This window comes from Camelina sativa, chromosome 9, assembly GCF_030686135.1.
Source record: "Camelina sativa cultivar CO46 ecotype springtype chromosome 9, ASM3068613v1".
In the NCBI taxonomy this organism is placed as follows: Eukaryota; Viridiplantae; Streptophyta; class Magnoliopsida; order Brassicales; family Brassicaceae; genus Camelina; species Camelina sativa.
Window position 1 is genome coordinate 9,365,354 of NC_141888.1, and position 24,475 is coordinate 9,389,828.

The 24,475-nt window shown below is 33.1% G+C and overlaps 2 protein-coding genes, 2 long non-coding RNA genes and 1 pseudogene across 12 annotated transcripts; 3 read left to right on the forward strand and 2 right to left on the reverse strand.

The window, feature by feature from the left end:
- Window positions 1-504: 504 nt before the first annotated feature.
- Window positions 505-10,254, forward strand: LOC104710797 (uncharacterized). Of its 9 annotated transcripts, none has more exons than XR_015566879.1 (10): window positions 505-838; window positions 1,129-1,215; window positions 1,314-1,378; window positions 1,959-2,041; window positions 8,638-8,799; window positions 8,890-9,074; window positions 9,424-9,490; window positions 9,581-9,617; window positions 9,695-9,787; window positions 9,927-10,254. It is a non-coding gene; the product is annotated as an uncharacterized LOC104710797 (long non-coding RNA). The 9 variants fall into 9 exon arrangements; XR_015566883.1 differs by having other exon boundaries at window positions 8,697-8,799; window positions 9,673-9,787; XR_015566880.1 differs by having other exon boundaries at window positions 8,697-8,799.
- A 303-nt stretch (window positions 10,255-10,557) lies between these two features.
- Window positions 10,558-11,656, forward strand: LOC147937958 (uncharacterized). The gene is made up of 2 exons (XR_015565704.1): window positions 10,558-10,696; window positions 11,373-11,656. It is a non-coding gene; the product is annotated as an uncharacterized LOC147937958 (long non-coding RNA).
- Window positions 11,657-12,260: 604 nt separating this feature from the next.
- LOC104715147 (mitogen-activated protein kinase kinase kinase 20-like) lies at window positions 12,261-13,415 on the reverse strand. Its single transcript, XM_010432587.1, has one exon. The coding sequence runs from the start codon at window positions 13,413-13,415 to the stop codon at window positions 12,261-12,263; it is 1,155 nt and encodes a 384-aa protein (XP_010430889.1).
- A 508-nt stretch (window positions 13,416-13,923) lies between these two features.
- LOC104710798 (replication protein A 70 kDa DNA-binding subunit C) lies at window positions 13,924-16,724 on the reverse strand. Its single transcript, XM_087466536.1, is given in 12 exon segments — window positions 13,924-14,155; window positions 14,236-14,507; window positions 14,596-14,772; window positions 14,863-14,986; window positions 15,074-15,258; window positions 15,329-15,461; window positions 15,558-15,642; window positions 15,730-15,854; window positions 15,943-16,039; window positions 16,212-16,476; window positions 16,568-16,602; window positions 16,605-16,724. Coding segments are annotated over 10 exon segments (1,302 nt in total). The 5' UTR covers window positions 16,717-16,724; the 3' UTR covers window positions 13,924-14,155; window positions 14,236-14,507; window positions 14,596-14,631.
- A 6,223-nt stretch (window positions 16,725-22,947) lies between these two features.
- On the forward strand, window positions 22,948-24,065 carry LOC147937959 (uncharacterized; annotated as a pseudogene).
- The last annotated feature ends 410 nt before the right edge of the window (window positions 24,066-24,475 follow it).

The window sequence follows — 24,475 nt, forward strand, 5'->3', positions numbered from 1 at the left end:
ACAAAATAATGAGGCAAATACAACAAATAAACAATATAAAAATGTAATAATACGTCAAAATAAAATATTATAATATTGTTATGTTACTACTAAAGTTAACATAAATATGTTAAAAGTAAATATTGGTAAGTACTTTAAAATATAATTTGATTAAATTTTTATAATTTTTAATGTTAGTCTAGTAATAAGTATTAAAAAATATAAAAGTACTAATTTTATAATCATGTAAAACTAAACTTAAAAGTATTATAAAAGTGAAGATACCCTTTATAATATATTAATAACTGGTCGATTTTCAGACGATGTTAAAATGATAAATTAATACTACGCTAATTATTACTACAAATGTCGTATGAGGTAGATACCTCTAAGTGGAGTAAGTATTTGATTTACCTAGACTCAGCTAAGTAATTTGATACATTTACTTTTGATAAATAATACTACACTAATTATTACTACAAATAATACTACACTAATTATTTGAGTTAGAGGAACTATATTTTCGGATTGTTATTTTTGAAAACTCGTTTGGGTATACCGTTAAAATAAATAAAATAAAAGGGGACTGGAAAAAAAAATCAGAGAAAAGAATCATCACTTACCTAGCTTCACCGCTTAATTGGGATGTCATCCACCGCCGCCCACACCTTCCTCTCTCTTTCTCCACTGTTCTTTCCCCGTCCTATTTTGTCTGATCAGATACATGAGCTGAACATGTATTCAGCGAAATTTTCATCTTTCCTTTAATATCTAAAGAGCCCCAAAGCCTCAAATTTGACTACGAAGTAATTGAGTTGAGGAACTCCTATTTTATTTGCGACTCTCGACCACGTGATGTGTATATCTTCTTCTGTTTTCTTCTCTTATATGTTTACTTCGATTTCTACAGTTATCAATTTTCTGATCTGTGACTGTTCTCCGAAATCTCAATTTTATTGTATACTCGATTTGGTTTATTAGATCAGAACCAATTTCAATATTCAGTTTTAATTTCAATTTTATTCAACTTATGAGTCTCTGATTTTAAGTTATATTTTCTTCAGTTTCTTTGTGTAGCTCTTATGTTTGTAGATGAAATCTTTCAGTCAATTAGTTCTATTGCTAACTCTAAGTATTTCTTGTTTTTAGTTATGTGGATATTGGACAGACTGTGATCCAAACGTTAGACAAAATGGTTCAAGTTATAGCTCTCCCTTATAGCTCAAGTTGACGACGGTATAAATCTTGACCTTCAAACTCCTCAAGCTATTCTCTTTTAAGACGCATTAAGACTGATCAACAAATATGGTGCAACCAAATCACAATATCTTCAGGGGATGCAGTTGATATTGGAGTGGACATGCCATTGATATTATAGCAGCATCATTCCATCTCTAAGGTACTTATCGTTAATTGCTTTAACTTTTTAAAAAGTAGCTAAAAATTCGAGTAAGAGTCATGGTTTAGCAAAATTATAAACATTAAACGAAAACAAATAAAACATAGAAAAAAATAAAACATAGGAACATATTGCATTGATAGATTATTCTTCTTATTGAAGGACACCTAGAGCAGAACATGCATCTCTACACGTTTGATATAAAATGCCATCAACAGTACGTAAATCTTCAAAACTTGTTGCACCTCTTCTATGTGTTAAAAGGATTCTCATGTAAAACTGATCATCATTAGCTGTTGACCTAAATTGCATCTGAGTAACAGCTGACTTTCTTTGACGCCTAGTCCACTTTTTAGTATTTCTGTTCCAAACAAAGTGTTTAGGAAACTCAGTGTAAGTGAGCTGTTTCGCTTCTGTGCTGTGTGTGTTCATCTGCATCCACTCCAAAAGTTGAGAACCATGAGAGTAATAGAGAGACATCCTGGAACTGGAAAAAAAATTATAATAAGTATAATGTTAAGTAAAGATAAACAGAATATAATACAAATGGAGAAACTAATTGATTCAATAACTTCTACAGACGTTATCAGGCGGTGACTATCGTTCCCAGAGAAGTGAAAGAAGCAAAGGAACTGAAGACAGATGATCAGAATTGAGAATACTGTAAGTACAACTAACCTGGAGTTAAATAGGAGTAAATCTTTCCATGATCTTTGCTTCTACGTAGTGGTGTTAGTGTCAGTAATTTACGGGATTTTGGTTGTAGGATTATTAGTATTTTTCTAGTTTCACCTTCTTGGAAGTGAATAAAATACGACATGTTTTTCATTAATATTTTAAAAATTACGAAATATATATACATATAGCACTTAAAAGAACGACATTCCGTTTGATCCTACTATTCATGAAACTGAAACTTTAAATTTGGTTGTTTAACATTACAAAAGCTAAAATAAAATAAGCTAAAGGATAATCCATAAACAAACTTCATGCTGATTTCCAATGTTCCACTGCCACACTCCTTAAACATGAAAAACATAAAATTGACAATTAGATAAATGTAAAGCAATGTAATTTTTTAGGTTCAATAATTTGTGTTATATAAATATATAAGAGTAATATAAGTAAAAATAATGTAGTACCTGAATATGAGTCATCGTTATCTGATTTGTTGAAAAATCTCCTTAAAAACAACATTTGTTGTTTTTGTTTCTCTGTTCCCATCCTCATCAACAATTAGGATCTTCAAACCTCTTATGCTTTTCAATCTTGACATGGCGACGTACAGTTGACCGTGAGTAAAGACCGCTCTTGACAAATAGATCCCAACATGAGATAAACTCTAACCTTGGCTCTTGTTAATGGTCATTCCAAAGCACGGAGAAATAGGAAACTGAGTACGGCGAAATTTAAAAGGCAACTTCACATCTGTAGGTGTTAGTGCCATGCGAGGGATATAGACTCTGTCTTCATCATTGTTACCTTCGTCGTTTAGGCCGATGACTCTTGCTTCAATGACATGTTCTCCCAACTTTGTTATCTGCAATCTGGTCCAATTACACAATCCATTTTTCTGGTCAATGTTTCTTAAGAGCATAATAGGAACTCCTATCTTCAACTTCAGGACATGGTTCGGCAGTCCAGAACATTTGATTGAGTTTAGGAATTCAATAGAGGCATTCCCATCTCTGATAGTAGAAGCATCGGTTGGGCAAATTCTGTCACAACTATAATATTCCTTCGTTTCTCCTGGTAGAATATCCATTATATGATTGTTGATCTCCTGAACAACCTCATTGGTAGGACATAAGATTAACCGCCCCTTAAAAAAATTAACATCTTCGAGATTTTGAAGCAAAGATGGATAAATAGCATTCGTGATTGAAACTATAGGGTCAAGATTATCCATAAGAAGCATGTCACCTGGAATATCGATCACAGCTTCACCATTATTTGGTTGAGAAAGCTAACCATCTCCTAATTTTAGAATCCATTCCGAGAATTCTTTGATGGATTTAATCTCACCAGGATCTGAATCAATAGTTAGACACATGTTTTTTGTGAGATGAAGAACAGAGCAAAAACGCCATAATGATGAAGAGGTTAGAGAAGCTTGAACAATTTGGCCTCTACTCCCTTTAGCAATAACTAGAAGCACTTGCCGAAAATCACCACCAAAAACAATTGTTTTCCCACCAAATGGAGTATCAAAATTATCAACATTAGCTGCTCTTGCTATATCTCTCATACTTCGATCGAAAGCCTCAAAACAATGTTTATGCAACATTGGTGCCTCATCCCAGATAATCAACTTAGATTTCAAAAGCAATCCCGCTAGATCACTATCAACAGCAATATGACATGTTGAAGTTTCGTGGAGCTGTATTCGTATTGCAAACCTTGAATGAGCAGTTCTTCCTCCTTCCAATAATAAGGCAGCCATTCCACTCGACGCAACATTGATCACAATTTTTCCTTTTGATCGTATATAAGACGTCAGAGTCTTCCAAAGAAAAGTCTTCCCCGTACCTCCAAATCCATAAACAAAATATACACCTCCATAATTCTTTTCGACTAAACCCAGTATTCTGTCATACACATTCCTTTCTTCATCTGTTAGACTTGGAAGCATCTTCTGATGGTCTGAAGCACACTTTTCTGTGTCATAACACAACTCTTCTACAATCAATCTGTTGGAAGAAGATGGGATATTGTTGTTTACAGGATATGGAAGTGAAGAATAAGTTTTGAGGCTACTTCCGTTGGACTGTAACAGCTTTTCAATTTCAATCAAAGCTTGATTCTTTAACTGATCTGATGTCATTTCGAGACCTATGAGTTTTGAATAAATTGTTAGTGATAAAAAATACTTCATCACCAAAATATAAACTTAAATTTTAATGAACCTTACCTGGTTTTTCTTGTATTCTTCTCTGCATGTCTAATATGTCTTCTGCCAGCAAATGCCATGTATTTAACCAAACATGATTAGGTGATGAGAAACTCTCTGAAGTCAAGAGCCTCACAAATAGTTGACGAATGTACTTAGCTGATCCCCATTGGCTTGCTTCTATGATTGTATCGATATACAATTGGTCATCTTCTAGGAGACCAAGGGCTGCACATGCATCTTGATACCTTGGATACAAAATGTCGTCAACAGTACGTAAATCCTCAAAGCTAGTTGCCCCTCTGACCACAGTTAAAAGGATTCTCATGTAAAACTCATCACCAGCAGATGGTGAGATAAAATGCATCCGACCAACAACTGAATTTCGTTTACGCTTGGTCCATTCTCTTTTGGTTTTGTTCCAAACAAAGTGTTTAGGAAACTCAATGTAAGTCAGTTGTTGTGCTTCTGTATTGTGTTGGTTCATTTTCATCCACTCTAAAAGTTGTGATGTGTGATTCCTCGGACGTGTCAAGACATCATCAACATCATCTTCATCCTCCATTGTTATATTTTGCTCCCCTTCTAAATGAAATGACAATCTTTGCACAGTTGTGCTGCTGTGATGAAGGTCAAACCCCCACATTCTCCATGTTGATTCAACAGGCGATACATACCTTTTTTTAAGAGTAGAAACATATAAGTAAGATTTATGTTAGTGCTTTGAGGCTAACCCAAAAAAACGTAGGTAATCAAATAGTAAGATAATTAAAATTACCTGCAATCGTAGTATTCCTTTATTTCGTCTATAACCTTTACAGTACCTTCCACATCATCTGTTGTGGTGATTGACTCAATTGATGCTGCTATAACTCTGTCGCTACCTTTGTTTACATATTTGAATAAATATTTGATTGCTCTTGTTTGGTTGCACCATTCTACATTTATATGGGCTTGGTACTTTAGAAGTAGATAAGGATTGTAAGGAATTACAAACCGATTATCCATGAGAATTCCATTTTTTTCTACATATCGCCCATCGTCTCTTCTCCTGTACACTGGGTAACCATCCTTGTTGATATATGTCTCTGTGCAGAATTCTTTTGGGAAGTGTTTGGTGCATTTTCCTTTTTCCATGCATGGTGAACGTGGTTTTACTAACCCACATGGACCATGGATCATAAGTTCTTTAACTACTCCATGAAGAATAGGGTTAGTAGCTTCATCAGGGATTTCAGCACATATGACTTGGTCAATATCTTTTGTAGTAGGCAGTTTTGAACCACGCTTTAGCCATAACAAAATATGAGCATGAGGTAGACCTCTTTTTTGAAACTCGATCGAATATATCACTGTTTATAAACATTTGAAAAGAGAATGGATCAAGAAAAAAAACAATTATGAACATAACCAGTTAGAAACATAAATATAACATGTAGGTTACCTGCGATTGATGGACCAAAAAGGTTTTTGTTATGGATGTCAAAGATGAGATTATCTAACTTCATCTTGAATATTCGGGAGATCACATCAGCCCTGTCTTCTGTTTTTAGGGCCCTTGCTTGTAGATGTCTTGTAATCTCTGGCCATTTAGGATTGCAAGTGAATGTAATGAACAAAGTCGGGTAGCCAAGGTTTTGGCAAACTTCCATTGCATCCCTGTATTTTTCTTGCATATATCGTGCACCTCCCACAAAAGTTGATGGTAAGAGAATTCGCTTGCTGCACTTATCAGCATCTTGATTTCCATTAGTGGCAGAAGCTGCAACATTTTTGTACTTATCTGCCCGCAATAACTTTTGATTTAGTCTAAGATATCCTATTCTTTCAGCCTCTATCATTGTAAATCCATCAACCAAAAACTGCTGAAATAGTTTCCCAGAATGCAAAAGAGGATTAAACTGACCATGACGTTCAATGATTTTATATGCGAAAAACTCTCGCATACTTACTCGAAACCGTGGATTTTTGGATGTTGTGGTCGTCTTTTTTAGATGGAGATCTATATGGTAACCATCTTCTCCGTATGGAAACAAAAGAGGATACTGTAAAGGAAGATATGCAGGGTGAAGCTCACTTACCCTTGCCAATTGCTTACTCTTTGTTTCGACAACAATATCTCTACCATCAAATTCAGTGTCAAAATCTCCAACAAATAATGCGGCAACTTCAGAACTTGTTGGGAGCGTATAAGTCTTGTCAAGGACTTCACGGCCAGAAATCAATACAATATTAACATTAGATGATTCTAATGAATCCCCAAAACGATCCCTTGCAGTTCGGAGTATCTTACATTATGGATTGCATTCATCTAGCATAGATTTCATTGCTTCAACAAGGAAAAAAGATAGTGAGCTACACCAAGTATAGTTGAATACATGACCACACATACCAACTTTAAAAATGTATAGCTAACTACACGAAGTAAATGTATTGCATGGCCACATGTACCAACTATATGATGGCATGTGCTCAACATCATGATCATTTTATTTTGGTACACTATTTATCAGAATCCGGCATTGACTAAATATATCCGATGTTGACCATCAATTTTTTTTTTTAATACTTACAAAAGTAATAAAATTGTTTTGTTGAATCATTTATGGTTAAAAAAACATATCTATATCCAATATAAAGATATATTATATATGTTTAATGCATTCAATCTTATAATAGTTAGGTTTTTTTTTTAAGTTCAAAACATAAATAAAACTGAAAATAAATCATTAACAGTTTTTAAGATATTGAAACTTAAACTAAAACCAGAAATTCATGTTATAATATATAAAATATGGACAGTATTTACTTAATATTGTAATTCTTTGGTAAATATACATATATCTTTCTGAATACTAATTATTTTAGAATATTATAGCATTTTAATTTGTTTGATGTATATTATACAATTTTATATTGTTTGTTTGCTGTATTTGCATCATTATTTTGTGAAATATTTTAAATTAATTATAATATTGTAATTGTGAGCAAATAAAATTTATTAATTTTATCAACCACATAAATTTAGTTTTACTAATCCACCGATGTGGATCATTAAAACACGCATTGTTTTCTTCATAGATTGAGTAATATATCTTTGTTTTTAAAAATTCAAAACACAACATATGCAGCATAAATTATAAGGTTAGTTTCAAATTTATACTTCTCATTTAATATAGTAGGATATGTGGTAAAATAAAAGTTTTAATATCTGAAAAATATATTAATGATTTTTAATTTATTTAAAGTTAAGTTTTACAATTGAAAAAAACTATTATAAGATTGATTGCATTAACAAATGTAAAATATATCTTTATAATGAATATAGATATTTTGTTAATTATTAAAGGCCATAAATCATTCTATAAAACAGTTTTTTTTTCTAATACTATAATAAAATTAAAAAATAAAATAAAATTGTTGGTCAACATTGTTCAACACCGGTCAAACATGGTCAACGCCGGATTCTAACAAACAGTGTACCGGAATAAAATGATCGTGATGTTGAGCACATGTCATCATATAGTTGGTATATGTGACCATGCAATACATTTACTTGGTGTAGTTGACAATACATTTTTAAAGTTGAGATGTGTGGTCATGTATTGAGCTATACTTCGTGTAGCTGAGCATCTTTTTTCCCTTCAACAATATCAGCTCTTAGTACTCTGGATTCTGAGGTAGGTGTTCTTCGTTTAGAACTACATAATTGAAGAAAGAAAGTGTAAAAGTCAATGAAGACATTAATATAGTTAACGTAAAAGTTTAGAGTAAAATAATATAATCCATATTGCTGCACTGTTAAGAATTAGTTAACATATTTACCTGAAAGCTGCTATTATGTTTTTTACTTCATTTTCATTATCAAATATATACAACTAGGCAAATGCAGGAGAAGTGCCCTGAGTAGGTAGCAAGCTGCCGATTTGATGAAAGTTCTGTCCATGAAGTCGAAAGATATAAGGTCCACGTCCGTTGTTAACTGATGCATCAATTCTCCACCCATAGAAGTAAATGCAAACATGGAATTACATGCCCTAACACTACAAGAAAAGTTGGCATTGATAGCTGAATAAGATAGCTCGAATTTTGCAAGTGCTATGAAAGATAATATTCAGAAATTTGCAACTGTATTATAGCATTTTAGAAACGCTAAGTCGTATAATAGCAGAACGAAAAGCTAAAGAATCCCTTATGGCGGCGAAAACTTAGCAAAATTTTCATGTACCGCTCAACACTTAGCCGAAATTTTATTAAAAATCACTTACCACCAAACAATTTTTTTTTTGTTCATAGCAAAACCTTTTATATCTTTTTTTTCCTTTTCTTATACTCATCTCTTTGCTTTTCTCGCTCTCTTCCTCTTCAGATTCTTCATCCCATGAAACAAGTTTTTACTCTCTAATTATGTGCCGCTTGATTAATCAGATATCTTCTTCTTCAAGATCTGATTTCTTCGACAATTCTCATGTTGTCTAAAAGTCCCTCTTATAGTGATAAAACGCTAGATCTATGATGTGTCACAAAGCAGGTACTCTTGAGAATCTTTATTACTTCATGAAATTAGGGTTGAATCCTAATTATCACTACTAATTAGGATTTCGTCGAACTAATTTTGAAGACACATGCGAGTTGAGAGGGTTGGGATGAAGGATTTGGGCTCTTCGATGAAGCTATTCTTGGTTGTGAGGCTGAAGCGTGTTGGGTTCACAAAGTGTTGTTCAGAAACTGGAGATTTGGAAAAGAACTAAAGACACAAGTGTTGTTCTATTCGTATGTCTCATGGAGACTATAATTATTAATCAGGTGCCTTTTTTTTTTTTTAATCTCCACTTATGTCTATTATCATGTTAGCCATTTAGCTTGCATCAAAATGTTTTGTTTTCTCCCTGGGTTAGAAATTGTGAAGTGATTTATGTTATGTAAACTGATGATGCTTTCATGCCCTCCAAGTGTTCGACGAAGTGCCTCATTATTGACTTGGCTTGTTTCTTAGCATTGTTTGGCGTTCTGGAAGCTGATTCCTGTCATATATATTTCATTTGATATTAGTATTACTAAATTTAATAAATTTCAGTAGGTTGTCTACTTAATTAACAAAGCTGCATTAAGTCACTAACTGGTCACTTCTTGACTTTAAAAAATCATGGATCAGCTCTACCTTAAGAAACGGAGACGAGTGGCCGTATAAAGCAAGCCAAAGGCGGATGAGCTCCGGAAGAGTTTAGTATTACCTAGTCCTTGCTTTGACAATTATAATTTGCGGATCACTAGTTCCAAAATCAAGATGTGAGTTTTCTTACTTGATGCAGGAGGAGACATTGAGGCAGGCAGTTAACATGTTTAGATGTAAGTCTTTACGTCTCTATCCCAAAGACGTGTAATCATGGTTTGAGTTTTCCAGTTGATTTCTATTTTTTTTACAGTTTGGAGCTTTTAAGTTGTCAAAAGATGGTTTTCTAATGCTCCAGTTTACTCCTTCAGCTAGTGTACAACAATAGGATTTGAGCAAGAAACAGGTTTGGTTTATCTCTTAACTTCACATGATCCATTGATATGATTTTAAGTTTTCACTATGTTCTGTGACATTGTTTATTGGTTATATTATATACATGGATCAGTTTAGCATCATCTTCTTTTTTTATTATGTATGAATAGGAGATGAACTGGATCATGCAAGGGTAACTAAAGCCACAAGCAAGAACTTGACATTCATCAATGTTTATCTACTGAATAACGTATAGGGGAAAGCACAGAGGATATGGAGAAGGCAGTGGGAATTGCTTGGAATGGGACCCTATGTTCTTGGAGGGCGAGAAAGAGCAAACCAATGCATCAGCTCCGTCGTTAGTCCATCTCAATTGCAGTACTTATGATGTTTTGTGCGACTATGTTTAAACATATGGTTTTGAATGATGAACTACTTTGTAAAATTACAGTTATGTATCTTTTAATGATCTATAGAAGGACACATGCTTTTAACAAATAGATTTGCAGCATATAATTAATTGAATTACTAATACATATATATTTATATATAGCAATTCATTATTTTATAGTGTAGCACATAAAAATTGCTACAAAAAAATGTAATATATCAAAAATTATGAGCTATAAGAAAATATATTAAAGCATTTGATTAGTGCTATAAAAGAACGACATATAATAGCATGTCAAAAAAAGCTATTGTAGGGTGTGACCCTATTATAGCTGGGGCAGAGATAGCGTTTGATAATTTGCTATCAATGACATATAATAGCATTTCTCAAGAGCTAACAAAACCTATATTTCTTGTAGTGTAATGTTCTCTCTGAAGTTGATGCTAACACTGTCAACGCCAAATATTAGGTTGAAAAGGACTGGAGGTAACATAGGAGGGGGTGGGAGTTCAATTTTTCCGTGCATACAACAGAGTGAAAACTGTGGAGGTATACAATTTCTTCTTTTGTTTATACGTTCATTGTACCACATCAAAGCATTACAATGTTGACACAAATAAATTGCATCGCCATAGTCTTCATAACCTGTCAAATAGTAACAACATTTTGAACAGGACTAAATATACTGTGAACCGTAAAGATGTTGTAAAAATTGCATAAACAGTATAGCATACATATTTGGCTAATATCTGATAGAGTGTTTCCTTGAACTTGTTGAGTATTTGAGCTGCTACGTCTGGATGGACCTGAGTAATTAATAATGAAGTAAGATTCTAAATTAAGACTGACTTTAATAAAAAGTTTTGAATAACATCGCTCATCTTCCGTTTTCGTTTTTGAATCTTTTATAATAGTAATAATTTTTCTATAGAATTCATACTACTAAGATATACTGGAGTTGTGTAGCAGAAAAGGTAACTTATGGTTTGTAATGTCACTTAGAGGCTCATTTGATTGAGTATATCTGGACGACGCAAAAGAGGAGGTAGCACTTGAGACTGCATTTTCTGTTGCTTAGGATAACAGTTTCAATAGAAAGAGTTAGATTAGATACTCTGTTTTTAATTTAGTTTACAAAATAATTTCAGAATAACAAATTTACCATCGATTTTATTTGCTTTTCTGGTGTTAAGGATTGACACATCATTCCATTTCCTTTTGATAGGATTCTGGCTATTTATTTTGGGAGCTTCGTAAGGATGCCTTTGATGCACATGAGTTGGATCATTCTCTGCAATTGTCATACCATGTCAATAATACTGAAGAAGATATGTGAAATATATGGAGAACTATATTTGTACCATCACTATAGATTTGCTTTCTCTTTCTGGTGTATACGTATGCCAACTCCTTCCCTTTCCTTTTGTTTGAATTGTCACTTTCCATTTCCACAGCCTTGGTACAGATCACTTAGACGTAGATGAATAGGATCATTCTCTGCAAAATAAATATTTTCTTTGTTGTAAATCTACAGAAGATATGTAAAATATTTAAAATTATGTAAAGCATACATATTTTCTTACTATGAAGATAGGTGGTGCGAGAGAAAACTGGAAATAAGGGATAGTTTGTATTGTAAGAAAAGAGACGCTATATTGATGGGTTGAAAACTTGTAACTGAGCGGTTAAAAAGAGGAAATGGATCTATTTCGTGTTTAGACAGTTTGAAAAAGGTAATGGCAAATAATTCTTTAGTAAACGTAAGACAGAGCATGTAAGTGGAGCACGGTTCGGTTATATGGTATTTCAAAATTATTATTTTGAGCTTTTGGTTCTTACTTTGAGCTTAAAACTTATTCTACGTATGTAAATGGAGGTACATTTTTTTTTTTTGCTTAAAACAACATTGGACATATCTGTTTTTATAAACCATTACTTTGAGCATGAAAAAAAAAACGTGAATACTTTACAAACATTAAACATTCAGAAACAATAATTAAGTAAACTTATAAACAAAAATAAGAGTCCAATATGGATTTGCTTCCACATCTATCAATGGAACTTAGCGAAGCTGTTTGGTGAGATGATTGTGCAGGTTATCTTCAACGTTACTTCACTCTTCTTTGACAACAACATCATGTACAGTTGTTGATAGAAATTTGTGGTTCAACAAAGCTGTAGAGTCAAACCTTGTGAAGGGATTTATATCCAAACATTTGTGTAGAAAATCTTGTGCATCTGCAGATAACGTAGAAGGTATTGAGGGTTTGAAACTGCTATGGGCGATGACATCTTCCAGTTTCTTTCTGTCTAAAACCCGAAATTCACTCCAAGGCTTCTTCCCAGTTAACATCTCCAACACAATGCATCCAAATGACCAGATATCAGCAGCATAATCCAAAAAACCTTCTCTTAAAACTTCAGGTGACATGTACAATAATGTTCCTCTTTTATGACCACTACCATCTCCATACTCAACTGAACTCTTTCTTAACGCTAAACCAAAATCGGCAATCTTTGGTTCAAAACAATTAGGCATACAACTGTTTGGTTGAGGCGTAAGTAAAATGTTACCAGGCTTAATATCACAATGTATAATCTTCTTTGAGTGTATGTAGGTGATACCTTTGAGGATCTTTGTAGACAATAGCTGAACATCGCTCTCCACCATCGGCTTACCTCTAAACTTGAGAAAGTCTGCAATACTTCCTCCGGAACAGTATTCAAGAATCAAATTGTAGTCGCTTCCGTTTGCTGGAGGTTTTGTCATCGTTATTCTGCTACCATAGCATAAAATAACATATGGAGATGAAAGACTTTTGAGGATTCGTTCCTCATCAGAAAGGCTTGATGAAAATGTAATCGGTGAGCATTTGATGACCATCTTTGGAGGCAAACCATTAGTGTCTACATCGTTGTTTAGCTTGGCTAAGTAAACAAAACCATGAGCGCCTTCGCCAAGGGAGTGACAACGTATCCATATAGAACCATCAGGAGATTTAACTGTTTTTGGGCATTTGGAGACAGTGGCTTCAAATGCTTTACGACTTATGACCTCTAGGCTGCTACCAACTTGATCAGAAGGGGTTGTCGGAGGAGTAACAACTTCAAAACTCCTCGATAGTTTGTAAACGGCAGCTTCAAATGTTCTTCGACTAATGATCTGTAGCCTGCTTTCACTTCCAGTTTTATTTATTGGTGGTGCCGTGACAATTCTTTTTCTTTTATTGGATGCGATCTCCAAAGAGTTGTCAATATAGGCTTTCATCTTAGGGGTGGAAAAGAAAGTTGAAAGAGGTCGATGGAGAAAGTAACTGTAAGTAGAATTTGAGAAATGGAAAGAAAAAAAATGGAACAGAGAGAATAAAAGAAGCAGAAGCAGAGGCGAAAATGAGAAAGATAAATTATGAAACCGTGGTAAAATATTATTAAACATAAATTAAAACGGTTGCCAAAAGAACCTGTAGATGATTCCACGTTGGTAAAAATCGGCAAAGCATAGTCGTGGAGTTGTGGTGGAGTAAATTTAGGGATTATATGTATCAAGATTTTTTACCATTTACTTTGTCTAATAATACACAAAAGTAATATGATGGAGGATATCATTTGATTTTGCAAGCATAATGTTTGACGTTTTACAACGGCTTCTGGTTTTGGGAGCATATATATCTCGAATGTTTAATGTTATTAAGTGGGAAATGCCGCATAGTTAATAATTTGAGTTTTAAAAAAAACAATGACCTCTTTGAAACATAAAGGAAATAGAGAAAAGATAATGCATAAATAAACAATAACATTAATCAGCATAGTGGAATTACATAAGTAGCTACAAACGTTAAAGTAGAAAAAAGTCATAATTAAAAAAAACGAAGCAGAAAGGGATGAATTACATTCATGAAAATGAAAGGAAACTGACATAACATATCACAATGTCTTTTCTTTGGAACCAACTTTGTTGATGCTTTTTACTTGGAGTGATGATTCCTTGTCTTTACAAACTGTAGCATCCTAAAATTTGTAAAAGAACTTAATTCATAATCTTTCAATGACAATTTGAGTATTAAATGTGTTCATATGTTGTAAGGTACCTTAGATGTTGATTTTTGCTTGGTTGATGATTCATGAACTCCATCACCATCATTACGTAATCGTTTTGTGGTTGGAGTAACAGGAGAAGAAAGACCCAAGTCATTATTATATGTTTCTGAAAACGGATTTTCCATCTGCAATTGTGGGAGAAAAAATTAATGTATGACATATATAGTAATAAGAATGAAGTATGTAAAAAGCCATAGGACTATATAACCTGAATAGCGTTTGATGTACTTGAAATGATCGAAACTTCAGATTGAGTACTCTCCTAGTACATGTAAACCGAGTTAATAAGGATGTGTTCATCCTTAACAGCCTAGAATACTATAAATACAGTAAAAACTTTTGTATCATACCTTGAAGATCAGATTATTTTGAAATTTCTGAATAGTTTATGGTTTTTCAGTGAGTTTTACAACTTTGAAACTTGAATGTGGATTCTTCTTTTCAGTACCGTTGACATGAACAATCCAAACAATGTTCCTTCCATGTAAACCAATGAGATCTTGAGGAACTTCATCTTGGCGTTCAAACTACAGAAACAAAAATAGATAAAGAATATTTGGTTATAAGATGAAAGTTAACTCTTTAATAAAAACACAGTGTATAATCGTTCACCACACCTGAACTTGCTGTTCAAGAAATTCATAGGCAGACTTATGTATAAGTAGGATAACTTCCCTATCAAACAATATGAAGGAAGCGGTTGCAGCAGTATGATCAACAACTTTGACATGTACTTTGTACCTGAAAAGAAGATAAAGAAGGTTATGTATTTAGTCGTTCTGATATGGGAGTCTCATCCTTTAATAATTTGTTAATGGAAAAAATTACCTTATACTTGTGGAAGTTTCCTCCTTGTTGCAATGATGGCATCAATACTTATTGAGGTCACATTCCTCTGTTTCTGGGTTAAAATAGGGCATGGCAGTCTTTAAACAATGTGTGCAGCCAACATAGTACCAATCAATTTCCTTTCGAAATTCCAGTATTCTTGCAAAAGTAACGCAAGTTTTTTCCTGAGAATTTTAAAAATCAGATTAGTATATATCAATCAATTTATATAAAATAGAATATGAAAACAAATACCTGAGAAGTTTTAGTAATCTGATCAATAGATTCCCACCTACTTAATGGGAACGAATTTTCAACTTTGTTGCTAAGATCAGGTTTCATTAGTGGAGAAACTGTTATAACATCATTAGAATCCCTATTACCCAGCCTGTAATGTTTTGTATAAAAAATATAGAAGAGTTGGCAACTTATTTCCGTATAAGAAAGAATTTGGTTACTTCATTAAACTAATAAACAGACTTACTGCATTTTAAATTCAGCAATCTCAGATAGGTCTCCATCAAGGAACAACTTCGTAGAGAATCTAGAATTTTGAACAGATACTATACCTATGCATAAAATTTGTTTTGTTAAATGGTCAGATAGAAAAGAGTTCTTAGAGAATGGAAAATTACTAATAAGATTGAGTTTATTACCATTAAATTTTTTGGTCCTCATAAGACTCCCCAGTGGTATTATAGGACCTGCAGCTTTTTTGGTAACGTAAGAATGTACATCTTCAGCTTGATTCTCCCATAAAGTATAGTCCATGATAGTCCCACTGCAATAGACATAAAATAATTGAAGGAAAGTGATAAAGGTAAAAGTAAAAATATATAAACAGAGACATGAAGAACCGTCTTACTCACCTTAAATCTCTTAGTTGAATATCCAACAACTTAGACTGTTGTCCAAAACATTCTTTCTGAGTAATCTGACTCATAGCAACAATTTCTCCAATAATATCTGGGGAAAACATTATAGAAGCAGATTATATGTAGTGTATGTGTATATCAAGGGACAGTTGTGGATCGGATTGTTAGTATGAACCTTACAGATAAATATTGAGCTGCATATGAAAACCATACTATATTTGATAAACTATTTTCAAACATGTAGAATAGCAGAATTAACATACCAAAGAATGCATCGTCGACATTAGATAGTGTTGAAATCTCTGAAAATGGATAACAATTGAACCGCGATATTCTTGGGATCTCATCAGAGGGCTTCACCCATGTAGTAAACATGAAATTAATCTTGTAAGGATGTACAGTTCCCTTGTAGTCACCAAGGTTATCACGAACTTCAAAATTCATGATCTCACAAAACCTTCCTTCCACCATTTCTTTTTTGAACTTTCGAACTAATGTGTTCTTCACAGGTGCTTGAATTCGATCTCCCTGGGCAAAAAAAAAAAAAAAAATTATGTCAAGATTGTTTTCCAAAAAGGATAAAATGTAAGAAGAATTTTACAAAATTAAGAAGACTAACCTTTGCATCCACAAGAATTGCTTCAAGACCCAAATAACTCCATGTTTTTCTTTTGGAAAATAATTCCATGTCCTTGCTATTAGAACTCGGATCTTCCATTCTTTTTTCAACGAATTTAGATTTGAGAGAGGACTAATTTCCAGAGGCATCTCAAACGTGAGACTACAAAAATAAACCAAAACCAATAATTAATATGAATTGAAAAAAAAATGTATGCATATGAACAAATGAAAAAAAGTATTTACCAGCGTGGTGATTCACAATCCGTGATAAAAAACAATGAAAAGTAGATAGATACAGAGAAAAATTAAGCGTGAATAAACTCATTTTGAGTTTATATAGAAGATAGATTGGTAGTAAACCACTTTGATCGTGGAGCTGTTAGTGGAGTAAAATTAGGGATCTAGATTTTTCTTTTTTTGTGTGTTTGTCGATGAAACGATGAAAACGGAGGAGAAGGAGTTGGTTTTTATTTGTTATTATAGGGTTTTCAATGTTTGGGCTTATGGGTTAGTAAATAAAAAAACCCATTAAGAGTCCAAAAATTTTTCAATTATATTTGTTTGGTAGCAAGTTCGTTATGTTTCTTTTTTTTTTTGCCGAACTACATGTTAAAATTTTTTTTCTCGAATTGTTTTTTTCTCCCACGATTGTGTCTTATTATTTTTGGTATTAGACTTTTTAAATAAATTAAATTTGGCAAAATATACTGATGTGGCAAGTTTTTATTGGTGCAGTGACTTGTGAATTATAAGATAAAGGATTATATGTGAACAATCAGATGATTATTACTATCAAAATTTAGAATCACCGACTAACTAAACCGACTTGAAAGCAATGATGGACCAAACAAAACAATTAATAATAACCAGACGTGTGTATGATCGGTAATACCTTGTATGATCGGTAATACCTTGTATGATTGGTAATACCATAACCAATAAAATATTAAGTGCTAACAAACAGATCTACTTGTCAAGCTATAATTATGAAATATGATACTTATCTCGATTGAGTAGTTGAAACCGTATGCTACGGTGGGTTCGGAAGCAGAGATCTAAACCAAAGACCGTGTCTCCAAGCAACGTCTATGAAGGATTACTTGCTCCATCCTTCGCTTTAAACCGTTTTTGTGAAAGCAAGGATGTTAGAAAGTGGAGAGTTTCCGCTGAGGATCTTGGCAGCAATATTTATGACCAACTATTTCCTATCACAGATATATTGAAGTATGAATCATTAGACATCAAAAGTGGAACGTCTTTAGCTCGAGAGAATTAACCAAACTAAAGCATAATAATATTGACTAGTTAGAATGAAACAATATAATTATATTAAATAGAGCTCCCATCGAAGCATGGTGAAATTCTTAAGCATGAGAAAGCATGATACGTCATGTCCAACTAAGAGGAAGTCATATCGATAATTATAAACTAGCAGATGGACCTCCACAATAAACTAAGCATGAGTATGATTAAATATATACATACTAGATTAAGACCCGTGCTAGAGCACGGATTGAAATATATTTTATTTATATTGTAATTTTTATATAAAATAAAATTTATGTGATTGTTTTTAAATGTTTTTTGGATAAAATATTATGCAATAAAATCATATATTAAATATGATGGCTTGAAAAAAGACACATATTTTATAAGTTTTATATTCTTAATGATTCTAAATAAGTATCCGTGCTATAACACTCGTTAAATTTTGTTTTATACAAAATTTTGTATATTTTATATTTTAAAATAAAATTTTAATATGTTGTATTAGGTGATATATGTGAAGTTATTTCAACAATGTATATTCTACATCATGACTTAAATGTCATTATAAGACATAATTTTGTAAATGTGCTTTTTAAAAAGCGAGTTATTATATTATGAATAATTTAATATATTGTTATACTTTTTGTTTTAATATACTTGGTTTCTTGAAATTCTTTCATATTATAGTGACATATTATTGACATTGCTATAACAAATCAATTTAGAGTGTTTATAGTTTCTAACTTTTATATCAAGTTTCAATATATGAAAAATATTTTAATATAAATTATTTAAAGTTTATTGTTATATATAAAATTATAAAATTCAACAAAAATATAAAATTGAATTTAAATAGTCAAATTTTAACCCGTTACTCAGTAAATTTTTTAATTCAATAGATATTATTTCTAAAAAATAATATTACTAAAATTTGAATATTTTATAGATTAAACAATTTATATTTGTTTTAAGAAATTCAGCTTATGTTATATCCGGAAATAATTATAATAAATAATATGATAATTTATTTGTTTCACAAAATAGAATCACCTATAAAAATGAGAGGTGAAGTATAATGATAATTAATAAATTAATATGTTAAGTTAGATATCAAAAGATTTTATTTGATGAATAATTTAATAAAGGAATTAATATGGTAAGTTAGATGATATGATTCTTTAGAATATTCTCTTTAAGATTTTCTATATAACCTATTTGTAACCAATTAATCTATCAATTAATGTATAACATATTTGTAACCAACTTATTAAAATTATATAGTCTACAAAATAATGTTGTGTACTTCCGTTTTATTATAAAAGGGATATACGATATACTAGATCGACAATTATAAACCATGTGTCGATCAAAAACAATAAACAAAATAAGATATGAGCCAATCGATAAAGAACAAGGTTACTTATCTTGATGGAAACATCGTTACTCATAAGAACTCAGAGAAAAAGACACCATCGACGAATGATTATTTGCTTGGTTCACCAACTCATGTTGCAACAGCAAATTCTCGATGGAAACAATTAGAGAAGTTGGTGACGTTGGAGAAAGAGGAACGATGACGGCTGTTAGGGTTAGAGCGTACTGATAACGTGTCATAACAAGAGGTTTAGGAATTATTCTCTTGTATTATTCTCTATTCGATATGATATAATATATATAGGGATACAATATTAAGGTTTAAGGTTTATACTAATGGGTCGATAATGGGTATCCATACACAATATAATCATTCATAACATAAACTGTTTTGTTCAAAACCCCACATTATCCCATTGTTATTTATTATTATTATTTTTTTACAGAGTTATTTTATCCCATGATCGGTCGAGTTTCCTGAATAAGATTTTTTTTAATAAATTAATTTGAAAAAATCTGATGTGTTACAAGCTTATTGGACATGTGACTTGTGCTTTATAGGATAAATGATTTTTACACTAAGTGAATGAAAATACTCGTTTAACCATAAACTACAACAATAAACCCAACAAAAATATTGAAATTATCCGAAATACCATTAGTTATCAAAATGAATACCCAAAAATATCCACCAAACGTAAAAAAAAATCCAAAATTACCCCCAATTAAAAATTAAAAAGGAAGAAAGATAGTCAGCTACACCAACTATACCATAATACATGACCACACATGCCAACTTTAGAAATGTATACTCAACTACATGAAGTATATGTATTACATGGTCACATATACCAACTATATGATGACATATGTTCAACATCACAACAATTTTATTCTGGTACACCGTTCATCGAAATCCGGTGTTGACTAATATTGACCGGCGTTGACCAACAAAAAAATTCAAAAAAAAAAGATTTAGAAATAAAAATAACAAAATTCTTTAGGAATCATCTAATAAGAAACCAAAATAAGAAATTTAATTGAATTATTTAGGAATCGTCTATGATATTTTATAATTAAAAATATATTTGTATCTAATATAAAGATATATTGTTATGTTTCACTCATTCAGTTTTATAATAGTTACTTTTTTTCAATTTCAAAACTTAATTAAAATTGAAATAAAAATCATTCATAAGATATTAAAACTTAAACTCAAACCAAAAAATCTTGTTGTAGTGAATCAAATAAAAAACCTATTATTTTAACATTATTAATTAATAAACATCAACTTCTTACATAATTTATTTAAACACATACATTTTGTTAATTTTATAATGAATATAAACATTTTGTTAATTTTTGAACACATTAGATAATTCAATAAAAGAATTTTCTTATTTTTGTTTCTAAAATTAAAAATAAAAAATTTGAATATTTTTGTTGGTCAATATTGGTCAACGCCGGTCAATATTGGTCAACACCAAATTTCGACGAACGGTGTACCGGAGTAAAATAATCGTGATGTTGAGCACATGTCATCATATAGTTGGTATATGTGGCCATGCAATACATATACTTCATGTAGTTGAGTATACATTTTTAAAGTTCGCATGTGTGGTCATGTATTGTGATATAATTGATGTAGCTGACAATCTTTTTCCCAATTAAAAATATTTAGAAAATAGAAAAGTACTGAACCGAAACCGATCCGAAAAAGGAACGGAATCGGAAATTCTAAAAAAATCGAGTGGATAATAAAATCAAGATCCGAAATATTCGAAAACCAAAAGTACCTAACTGAATATCTGAATGCCCAGACTAAAGATAACTAACCAAAACGTTTCACGTCATCTTTCTTCAAACAAACACCACTCTCACACCAAAACTTCCATCTCCACTCTCCGACAATGAAACCGATGCAAGCTTATCAATTGTCACTCTCTACCTTAACAGATTTTCCCCACCCAAAGCTCGACCTGTATATACGGGGTTCCATCCTCTTGCGCCTCAAACAGTAAAAACATAATCTTCTCTATATTTTTTCGGAACATAATCCGTTTGCCCATCCGATCAAACTATCCCCCGCCGAGATAAAACCTTTTCCTTCTTTTTCTTAATCTCCAGACCCGACAATGCAGTTTCTGAAAAACGTCGACAAGAACAGAGGGTTTAACCGGACCTGAAGTCTGATGCAAAACCAACACACAAGAACCGGTTCGGGTCACCTCCATGCACATGTTATAACGTAAGAACAAGTAATGAAAAAGTCAATAAACACAACATTTTGGCTGGTGAGTGGGTCTTGAATCATTCACGTAGATCTGGATGTTTTCTAGAGTAACCGGTAGACTCGGATAATGTCTGGTCCGATTTCTTTGAAAGGAAACAGTTTTAAGCTTGGTTTGTTCTTATAAGATGAAATCTAACGGTTCAAGAGTCATGTCTCGATTCCTGTTGGTCTTGAAGAAGGGATTTGATCATGGGGCAGAGTTTATACGCATTACAAATTTACAATATAGTGGTTTGTGTTTTTGTCAGATTTAAAATAAAAATTTACGAGTTTGTAATCCAATAGTAGCAATAATCAATAGTCATTATATTAGTTAGATGACTGAAGATTCAACTAAAGAACTAAAGACAACTAACTTAAAATATATTTGAAGAGATTTGAAACATTTTTTTATATATAAAAAAAATATTATAATAGTTGTAAATACATTTATGTTTAGTTAATATATATACATACATATATGATAATATATTATGATAGTATTTAACATGAAAAAATTAATTATTTGTTATATTATTACTTTTAAAGAATTATTATTACTAATGTAGATAAATGTTTTAAAAAAAAGTTTAAAACTATATGCAATCGCCCACAACTGCAAATACTGGTAGAAATGAGCTTTTGAAATCTAATGAATTCGAACAAGGGATATTTTCAAAAGTACTCTTTTTCTATGTCACTTTTCAAAAATACCCTTTCATTTTGTCCATTTTCAAAAATACCTCTTTTAATATATAAAATGATTAAATTCTAAACCCTAAACCCTAAATACTAAATCCTACCTCTTAAAAACTATACTTTAAATATAAAATAGAGAACCCAAACCTTGAAAAAATATTCTAAGAATTAATTTAACATATTGTAATTGTGTAAAAATGGTAAAAATGAAAATGTAAGGGTATTTTTGAAAAGTGCATCTCAAAAAGGGTATTTATAACAAATTCTCTTCGAACAATTTGGGTTTATCCATATCAGTATAAAACAATTTTGTGTGATTGTTATTAAACATTAGCAACTGCATGTATGGGTCATCTAGGTCAGAGTAGTTTGGAACCGTCCGTACAACTTTTCAAACTCTCCCAGGCACACTCCCCGAGGAGCAGGAAGATTGTTTTTTTCCCAGATCTCAACTACTGCTCTCCTCCAATAGGATCAGAGTAACCGTTATATCCGCTGGATACTCCCCATACTCCTACCCCCATCCGACGGATCTAACACAAGATGAACTCGTTTGTCCTCCACCCAGCCCCAAATCCAAGTGCATTTACTCTGGTATTCACCTCTAATCCTTCCAACTGATCCAGACTTTCTCTGCATTTACTCCCTGCAACCTATTTAAGCTTGATCCAACCTTTTACTTCCACAAGTTGTTTGTTAACCGAACCTGTTAACCCTTGCCAACCTCCTAATCAACGAACCACGTTTTTACCGGAGTTTGGAACATGTCAAACCGCATACCGTACCACCAGAAAGGAAAGGGAACCTCGAGTGGTTTCTCTCCACCACCACGCAAACGAGTGCGAGCCCAGAAATAGACACATCAGATCTAATACAGGAAAATGCCCTGACCCTCATAGGATGTCTGACCAACCCCACCATCCAACGCATGTGGGCTCTGTTTCTTTTCCTCATCAACAGATGAAACCTACGAGGAAAAGTTTCAGGTTCTTATTTAGGTCAGTGTTGTTTTCAATTCAAATTTGAAAAGGAGGAAGAGTTACACCAAGTCCTAGCTAACAGACCCTACCATTTTGACCAGTGGATGGTCATCTTACAGAAATGGGAACCAATCATCTCCTCCCCCTTTCCTGCCATGATCCCCTTCTGGATAGAGATCCAAGGGCTTCCGAAACATTACTGGAAGATTGAGATGTTACAAACCATTGGTGAAATCCTGGGTGAACTTCTGGATTGGGAAATCACCACTTCTGCTATCCAACTAAAAGTGCTCATTAATGGTCTCGAGCCTATTACAAAAGAGACAATTGTCGAATTTGAAGATGGCAATGAGGTAATAGTGTATTTAGACTATAAAAACCTAAAGAACCACTGTACATACTGCTTATGCCTGTCTCACGAAAAGAGCAAATGTCCGAGTCTTCAAATCCAAGAAGTGAATCCACCAATCCGAGGAGACCAAACCCTCGATCTGTCAGGTCAACAATCAGTCTCAAGGAACTACTACACCCCCCCCCCCCAAGATAACTTCTTGCCCCCCAAAAACCAACAACAAAGCTCAGAGAGAGTCTCCTTACCTAGACCTAACTCAAACCCGAGGAAGCGTCACTTCACCAGCTTGGAAGGTAGGGAGAGATCTTACTCCGATTCCCGAAATCACCATTTTAGTCGTAGAGACTTTGAGGCTCACAAACAAAATTCCCGGTACCATAGAACACCTCCTCGCCCAGTAACAACCTCCCACACGGAGGTAGAGGTTCAATGTCCCACCGCCATTTTGTTCCTCCAGCCCGCAACCTTCAGTGGAAGGAAAAACCACTCTCTTCAGCGGATGACCATGGTTATTCCTCAGTTTCCTCTCGAGCCAGACGACCTCCACTAGAACGGGATGTAGTTAGCCCGGATCCAACCACACCACCACCAAGACAGGAAGCACAATCTTTCTGTCAGCCACTAACAATACCACCTGCACCCATTGAACTCCCACGAAGAGACCAGATTCTGGAGGACCTGTGAGACGTCACCATACAATATATATCTTGCCAGGACCCCTCAGAAAGTGATGTGCGTCGTATGAGAGTGATGCAAAGTGAAGCTGAGGATCTCATGGAAAAAATGGCTGACTCCATCATGGCATACCATTACACCCGGGAGGAAGATACATCAATGAACCACTTACCTGGAGGGGATTTGCCCCAAAACCCCTGCCTTATCAATTATGATCTCCCAACACTAGACAAAGATGTCTCAGGCTCTAGCAAGAGAGGCAGGGGGCGTCCTCCTGCACATAAA